Source organism: Vicugna pacos, chromosome 20, assembly GCF_048564905.1.
Source record: "Vicugna pacos chromosome 20, VicPac4, whole genome shotgun sequence".
NCBI classification, from domain to species: domain Eukaryota; kingdom Metazoa; phylum Chordata; class Mammalia; order Artiodactyla; family Camelidae; genus Vicugna; species Vicugna pacos.
In genome coordinates this window covers 32,532,350-32,540,671 of record NC_133006.1, presented here as the reverse complement: position 1 = coordinate 32,540,671, position 8,322 = coordinate 32,532,350, and the positions used below count along the sequence as shown (strand labels likewise).

The window sequence follows — 8,322 nt, the reverse complement described above, 5'->3', positions numbered from 1 at the left end:
TTGGAATGAATGCAGGCGGAAATAAGCAACAAGCCCTGTGCCTAGAGACCAAAACAGTCGCGGCTCCGTAATAGAAAAGGCGGTGCTGACCCCTGGGACCTCTCTGGGAAACCCTCTTCCTCCATCATCTGTTTCTCCAGGGACAGCCTGAATCCACGGATATCTGGAGGAGCCTCGGGCCTTAAACTTCATTAAAACTGCACGAGGTAGGGGGTGGAGGAGGGACGGGGAGAGGCGGCAGTGACAGTCTGCACCCAACAATCGGTAAGAACGGAGGAGCCGCGGGCCCCCGAGCCGAAGCTGTAACACTCAGCCCCACTTCCAGGCCTCACCTCCTTGCCCCGCCCCGACGCCGACGAGGGGAGGGGCTTCCGCTTCCGGTGGCGGATTGTTGACGCCTGCGGCTGCTGCGGTGGCGACGGGGCCGCTGGGGAGGGGCTAGTGGGGGAGGGAGACAGCGCAGTGACAGAACCTCCGAGGGTGCTGCTGAGGCGACGATGGCAGAGGGGCCGGAGGAAACCCGAGGCCGCCCCCCCGGGCAGGACGACGGCGGAGGGGACCACGAGCCTGTCCCTTCCCTGAGAGGCCTTCCTGCCGCCGCCGCCCCACGCCCCCGGGACGAGCCGCAGGCCGAATCCCCGGCCGCTGAGGAGTCGGAGCCCCGGCGCGAGCCCGGGAAATGCGGGGAAGCGGGCTCCGGCTCCGGCGCGGGGCTGCAGGCGCCGGCTGGCTGCGAGGCGCCAGAGGCCGCGTCTCCGTGCGAGAGGCCAGCGCGGCTGAGCGCCCGCGAGTACTCCCGGCAGGTGCACGAGTGGCTGTGGCAGTCTTACTGCGGCTACCTCACCTGGCACAGCGGCCTGGCCGCCTTCCCCGCCTACTGCAGCCCCCAGCCGCCCGCGCCACCTCTCGGCTACCTCTCGGGCGCCGGCGCCGCCGCCCCCCAGGCCGCGGCTTCGCCGCCCCTCCAGCTGGGCTATTACAACCCCTTCTATTTCCTGAGCGCCGCGGCTCCTGGGCCTGAGCCGGGGGCGGCCGCCGGCATCACCACCCCGGCTCCGGTCGCCGGCCTGGGAGCCCGCGCCCCTCACGTGCAGCCTTCGTCCCGGGCCGCCCCAGGAACGAGGGGAGGATCTGCGGCCGTTTCGCGAGCCCCGAGCGAGACCGGGCGGCAGGCAGGTGAGAAGGCCCTTCAGGGAACGAGCTGGGGTCGAGCAGGCAGGCTGTTCACCGCTGTAACTGCTGCTGCTGCTCGCAGTGGGGTTTCTCCGCGTGGATCAGCTGTCGTAGGCTAAGGCCTTAAATTCCCAAAGTAAATTTAGTGAACTGAAGCGAAGCTATAGTTCCTTCTTCCCTTAGACCTGGCGCTCCGAATTGATTCCCTTACTCCCAGGACTAGTTGTTTCCACGTGTAAAAAAATCTTTGCCCCTCAAACCATCCTCTTACTCTGTCTCCACGCTCTGAAGTGAGATTCAAATCTTAATTCTTAGACGAACCCACTTTGGGAGGAGGGCAAGTTTTGACTGGTAATGCTGGAAATAATCCAAACGTGGATTAATTATATATATTACAGGAGATATAACATGGGTAAAATGTAGTGTGTGTGTGTGAGTATAATTGTTATGTATTATATATTAGGGACAAAGGAGTTGACGGTTGTAAAAGGAGATTTACATGAATTCAAACGGAGTTTTGAACCTTTGGGCTCTGGCTTAATCTTCTTGTTTACTTTTGTATGGGAATTAGAATATTTTGAATTATTTACACTTACTATTATTTAGACTATTTTATTCAGGCACAGGTAATATGGGACAAGACCTAGTTGCCTGAATTTGATTCAGAATTTAGGATGGCAGCTTGATAATCATGATTTGTTACATAGAAAGCAAGACAAACTAAATGAGTAAGGGCTGAGATGAAGAGCACAGAACAAATGACTGTTCTAATTGTCTATTGATATTTTGCTAAAAACTGTTTTTGTCATAAGCTTGTAATCACCTGAATTCTCATTTGAATCCCCAGTGAAATGTATTGAGTACCTTAGACAATTTATCTGTGAAATTATTTTTAAACGTGAAGAGGGTAAAAACAAACTTTAAACTGCCCAGTAAATAGTGAAGTGGTGTTGTATTTTAACATATATTGGAGTCAATACCAATATTTGTTGCAAAGTTACAGTTGCAAAGGTACAGTAAGTTGTACCTTGACTTTATATTCCCCGTTCATTACCTAGCTTGAGTTCCAAGGACTATGAGCAATTAGTTTTCCTAATTTTTTTTTTTAATTTACAGGCAGAGAGTATGTTATACCATCGTTGGCCCACAGATTTATGGCAGAGATGGTGGATTTCTTTATTCTCTTCTTTATAAAAGCAACCATTGTCTTAACGATTATGCACCTCAGTGGAATAAAGTAAGTTAAGGCCATTTGCAGAAAGGTTTTAATGTCTGCTATCTAGAGATCCTTGCTTTGTTAAGTTCTTTTCATGCCTTGCAAGTGCCTTTATGGATAATCTGTGTGCCATTGTCAACAATTTCTTTATAAGAGCTTTGTCAGCTTTGTTTTCTTGTTGGTTTTAAGAAATAACTACAAAAGAGAGAAAAACACTTAATAAATTGTGCAAGATGTGGGAGAATTTCACCTATCAAAAGTAGTTAAAATTAGTTCCCGGTTTCAGCACCAAAAAAAAAAAAAAGTAGGTAAAAGGAATTTCCAAACCTGGTTTAATTTTATTCACTATTTTCTTGGGCCAGTTACTAATTTCCCTCTTAGAATTGTGTTCAGAGTGAAGTGTCTGAAGACAAAAGCATGAAGAGTTTTTAGTATATGAACTGTTAATAATCAGCTAGGTGGCATTTCCAAATAGGGTTGCTTACACTATCAGGCAAGTTCCAAGTGACCTGCAAAGTGAGCCACTTACTTGAATAAGCTTCCTTTCAGCTTAATAGCAGTTATCACTTGCTAAGCGCTTTCTACGTGCTCAGCTCTAGGGATTCTTACTTAATCTTGCCACCATTATTAAGTAGAGGTTAATACCTCCATTTTATAGAGATTGAAGTTTGTGCTTACAGGAAAGAAGTTAAGCCCAGAATTTGCAGAGTTACAGAGTAGTAAGTGGCAGTCAAGTTCAAACACTGGTAGTCTAATTTCAGGCCCCTTGCCCTTCCCTGTCTCTCCCTCCCTTACTCCCTGCACATCCAGGCAAGTATCAGTTTCTTTCTGTTCAATCTCCTGAACAACCTTCAGTCCATACCATTTCCTCTTCACTGTCAGAATTCCATTTTCCATCATTTCTTCTCCCTAGTCCAGTCATCACTTGCTTGGATTACAACACAAGGCTTCTAACTGGTATCTCAGTCTCCTGTCTCCTGGGTTATCTGAATTTAGTCTCTGACATAAAACCAAAGAGATCGTAAATTCTGATTCTGCCACTCTCTTGCCTTAAAACCCTTCAATAGTTTCTCACTGCTATGAGGACAAGTCTTAAATGTCTTCATGTGTTTTAACAGATCCCCTTATTTCTTAATCACTGTCACCTCTCACACTATTTGAGCCTCAGCTGCTTGCAGCTTCCATCACAGTCCTGGTTTAAGGCTTTCTCTCATTAGTCCCTCTCTCTAGAATTTCTCCCTTCTTAGTCTGGCTAACTTCTCTTCATCCTTCAGATCTCCACTTAAATGTCATTTCTGAGAAGCCTTCAGGAAGTTAGGTGTGCCTGGTGTGTTTCCAAGTACCTTACAGTTCCCTGTTACAGCCCTTATCCCACTTCGTTATTATTTACTCTGCTTTCCCTGCTTGGTTACAAGTTATCTCCAGGACAGCAGACACCATGTTGAATTCACTTACCCTTGTGTCCCCAGGGCTGGTACAGTGCCTGCTCATGATAGTGCTGCTTATTTGTTGAATAAGCTAATGAATGCTCTGCAAAACTAGATGGTTGGAAATGTAAAAATTAGTTTAGGATTTCAGTTAAAGTTTAGATTTACAATAATGGGGAAAAAATCAGTGCATCTGCTCTGGTAACTAATTCTTTATAAACCAAAACTTTGTTTTGTGTAGGGATATCTCTAAGTTTGCTATGCATTATATAATAGAAGAAATAGATGAAGACACATCAATGGAAGACTTGCAGAAAATGATGGTTGTGGCTCTTATATACAGATTATTAGTTTGTTTCTATGAGGTAAGCTGCTGACTTGAGCAAATACTAATGTTTAACAATCTAATTTTAGATTATCAGCCCAAGACAAAAAAGTAATGTAAATTTATAATCATGTAACATTTTATCAAATGTCTGTTTCTTCCAAGTTTTAACATAATACTTTTCAAGTTAAAACTTTCTGAGTGGAGATGCTTCACAATTTCTTTGTAAGGCATTTGAGTCTTGTTGTCCAAAAATATACTTGTAAATTGGTTGTGGAACTTGAAATGGATTTTTCCATAGAAACAACTTGCTAAAAAATGTAATGAGTCATAGAGAAATATTACTGTAGACATCTTGTGGTATTGAAATAGACACCTGCAGAAATGCATTAAAAGGTAAACCTTTTGAGTATGCTATGAAATTGTTTCAACCTGAAAATTTTGAAACATGAATCATATGGCAGGAAAATTTACCTTTAAAATTGGTGTATTTGCGCCAGTAAATTATTTTAAAATTATCCTTCTTTCCTTAGATAATTTGCATTTGGGGAGCAGGTGGAGCTACCCCAGGGAAGTTCCTGCTAGGGCTTCGAGTGGTGACATGTGACACATCAGTGCTTATCGCACCAAGTCGTGTTTTAGTGATTCCGTCCTCAAATGTTAGCATTACAACGTAAGTTCTTTTCTTAGCTTGATCTACTGTGTACTTATGAAAATAATTTTTAAGTATAGTAATCAGTATAATTCATAACTTACACCATTTGATACAGTATTTTTTAAGATGTTGGTTCTTCATGGCATATAACAAATGGTAATAGTTTATTCAATAAAAGTTTGAGTGTTTTCAATTATGGTGTAGACCCCTCTTCAGTATACATTTTAAAGATTAAGCATTTCATGAACTGTTAAGTCATGACAGTGAGAGGCTTCGGGCGTGGACGCCGTCCCTGTCAGTGCCCCGCGCCTAGCTTTCCTGGTCTAGGGCTGTGGATGCTGGGTTTAGTGACTTACCTGCCTTGAAGCCTCCGTTTAGTAATACCTGTCATTATCCCATCTTGAACTGGCAGTAAGAGTTCTGACAACTATACGTGTGTGCACCCTGCTCCTGCTCTTAAGTGCTAGCACTTGTAATACCCCCAGTACTCATGGCCAGCTGTGGCATCTGTCTCTGGGGGGAGGTACAACGGTGATCATGGAAGTTGTGGAGGTGAGGAGGTGGTCATCGGCTGAGCAGAACAATACGGGCTGGAATTCCGCCAGCATGATTCAGCGTTAGGTTGTTACGTAAATGTAAACAAAAAAGACTCTAGAAGAAGCCTTGATTTCACTGACATCTTGAAAATTCCCTTACGTTTCTGTGATTATAGTAATCTTGGCTGTTACTTTTATGGCTAATGTTTATTGAGCACCTCATATACCAGGCACTGTTAAAAACACTGCGTATGTATTAACTAATTCAGTCCTAACAACCTTGTAAGATAGGTTCTCTGGACACTATTACCCTTTTTATTACAGATGTGGGACACAACTAGTAGTTGGTAGAAATGAATCTGAAACCATCTAGTCTGGATTCAGAGCCCACTGTGCTTTTCTGCAGCTGTTCACTGCACTGAAAGGCAGAAACACAACACTAGTAGGGTAACTTTCCATTGAGCTATCATTGAAAGCTTTTTAAAGCATTCCTTAATCACAGGACCCCAAAAAGAAGAGAGCTGATAAAAGAATACAGAAATCTGAAATGCTGATGCTCTTCATAGAAGGTAGAAAATGGGGCTGCAATAAGCACACTCAGTTTAGAAGACAGTGAAAACACACGAAAAGTAGAGATACTAAAAGTAATGAGTGACGATAGGAAAGGTAAGTAAAGGGGAACGGCTACTCTCTTCTGGCAAAATACTATAAACTTTATTTCACATTCTAAGATATACTTACTGTGGTCTTTCATGTGAAAGTTCTAAAGTCTAACTTTTATGTTACGAAGGCTTTACAACTACCCCAGGTAGTTTGATCATAAGCATAATGCTACTTGAAAGTAGTTCAGATATCAAAGTTAAAAATTCTCTTAATTGTGCTTTGACTGTGTTTTAAATATATTTTAAACTTGATAAAATACTACTAATTAACATGTCATTGGTATACATCAATCATCTGATTTTTTTTTTGCTTTAATTTTTTAGGTCCACTATACGAGCTTTGATCAAGAATTTTTCTATTGCTTCTTTTTTCCCTGCTTTCATCACACTGCTGTTTTTTCAGCATAATCGAACAGCCTATGACATTGTAGCAGGAACCATTGTAGTAAAAAGAAATGGGGTTAGATGATGCCCAAAAAAGCCCTGAATTCCAAGCTCTCTGGAGTAATGCAAGACTAAATTACAATGTATCAAGGCCATCAGTCTCCCTGGGTTACATTAATTGATGATTTAGAAATTAAAGCAGTCACTCCAGTGTGATGCAGGTGACTATGCTGAAAGTATTGCTTTTACTGGAATGCCAAAGAACTTTCCCAGAAGAAAAACCTGTTAAATACAAGTGTTAAAATTTTTAGATCCAAAAGAAGGCAAGTGGTGTCATAATCAACGACAGTATGTGCTTTTTTAACATCTGAGGTGTTAGAATTTGCTGAAAGCATTTTCAGCTTTGAAATTCCCAAATGAGACTTTTAAAATTTATTTTGGTTTATCCCAGAATGATGGAAAAATGTCCAGTTGTGTTTTGTAAACACATTCATCTTTTAGTTACCACCACTTGGGGAAATTTTTGTCTTTGCTCTTGGGTGGGGAGGGAGTGGGGACACAAATTGGATAATCCATTTAGCTCCCATCCCGGGAGGTGCTGAGTTAGCGGTAGGAGAAATGGAAAAGTAAGGCCGGCTTAGCAGTGCCCTAACCTGAAATTTTAAAATCTGTACTGCAGTTTACTGCGGGAATGATGTAATTTCACAACTATTAAGTATTTTGGGGGGCAAGGTTTGCATGATGATGAAAAAAGTATTAAGTCATATTGTGCTATATTAATTATTGATTTTTTTTTTAAAGAAAAGGTTAAGTTAGTGATTACTTTCAATGGGGTGTGGGGTGGTGAGTAAATTTTCTCTGTAAATTTAAATTCATGTGCAAGTGTTTTCAAGTGCCCTGAGTCATCAAACTATAAATATGTGGGGGGAAATTAACTTCCATCAAACTGTTGCATATTTACTGTAAAACTATTCCCAGTATGTACGCAGCATGAAGAAAGTATTAGTGCTTCTCAGTGTTCTGAATATAACTTCTCTTTATATACAGGATATTCACATACTAGTTAGTTTCCTTTTCTTACATTGTTCCATAACTCTGAAACATAAAGGATTAAATAATCTTAGTATTTCATGATTAAATAAATATTAGGAGTTTGTGAAATACTAGCAGTTTTCGCACTATGGACTGACTATTCTCTGTGACAAGGAAGAGCAGCGTTTCCAAACATTATTCTAAGTTCTTTGGTTCTTTGGGCCAATGGCTCATTTGGGGCCTGCCAGGGATGACGTTTAGAGAAGGAAATGTTAAGTAACACTTTGTCTATTATTATTTTAATTTATTATTCTGTTGCAAATTGGTAATGTGTGTGAGTGCTTTTGTTGCCGGCCCAGTTTAGCAGTGCTGAGATAGATCTGACTAGAACTTGTTTCTTAAGCATCTTCTGCTTCTGATAGTATTTTCTAAAAAAAAAAAACAAAACAAAAACAAAAACCCACTAAACTATAATTGGACAGTTCATAACTAGGTTGCTTACAGGATCAATCTAGGCTTTATTTTGGTCCTAATAGCAAATACATTTGCTATTACTGTATTAATTTTTAAAGTGGGTTTTTTTTGACATTTAAAACTGAAAATATTCATATTTGTTTATAGAAACCTTAACAGTGTCCTTAATACCTTTTTTTATTATGAAACTTCATAAGCCATGTTTTTCAAAATAATTTTATATTAAATCCAACGTCACAGACAGCCTGTTAGATAAATGTGTCAAAATGTTAAACAGATGATTCATTTGTAGCCTCTGGGAAGATAAAAAGTGTCATACTGCCGTTCACGGTAAACAGACCAAAACAACCCATTTTTAAAGTTAGACTAGAAATTAGGAAGTGTTATACACGTTAGCATCAGCGTATATACCCCTTTGCCCTCATTGGGAACTTAAGT

The 8,322-nt window shown here is 41.5% G+C and overlaps 1 protein-coding gene across 1 annotated transcript; it reads left to right on the top strand.

Moving 5' to 3' along the window:
• The first annotated feature begins 357 nt into the window (after positions 1-357).
• On the top strand, positions 358-6,603 carry FAM8A1 (family with sequence similarity 8 member A1). The gene is made up of 5 exons (XM_072945622.1): positions 358-1,176; positions 2,290-2,410; positions 4,058-4,181; positions 4,675-4,814; positions 6,319-6,603. The coding sequence occupies exons 1-5, from the start codon at positions 498-500 to the stop codon at positions 6,461-6,463; spliced, it is 1,209 nt and encodes a 402-aa protein (XP_072801723.1). The 5' UTR covers positions 358-497; the 3' UTR covers positions 6,464-6,603.
• Positions 6,604-8,322: the final 1,719 nt, after the last annotated feature.

Excerpts from the sequence above, each read along its gene's own strand:
- FAM8A1 (XM_072945622.1), top strand. The coding sequence starts at position 498 with ATGGCAGAGGGGCCGGAGGAAACCCGAGGCCGCCCCCCCGGGCAGGAC. Across the intron at positions 2,411-4,057 it reads ATGCACCTCAGTGGAATAAA|GGATATCTCTAAGTTTGCTA; the intron begins GTAAGTTAAGGC and ends TGTTTTGTGTAG. Across the intron at positions 4,815-6,318 it reads TCAAATGTTAGCATTACAAC|GTCCACTATACGAGCTTTGA; the intron begins GTAAGTTCTTTT and ends TTAATTTTTTAG.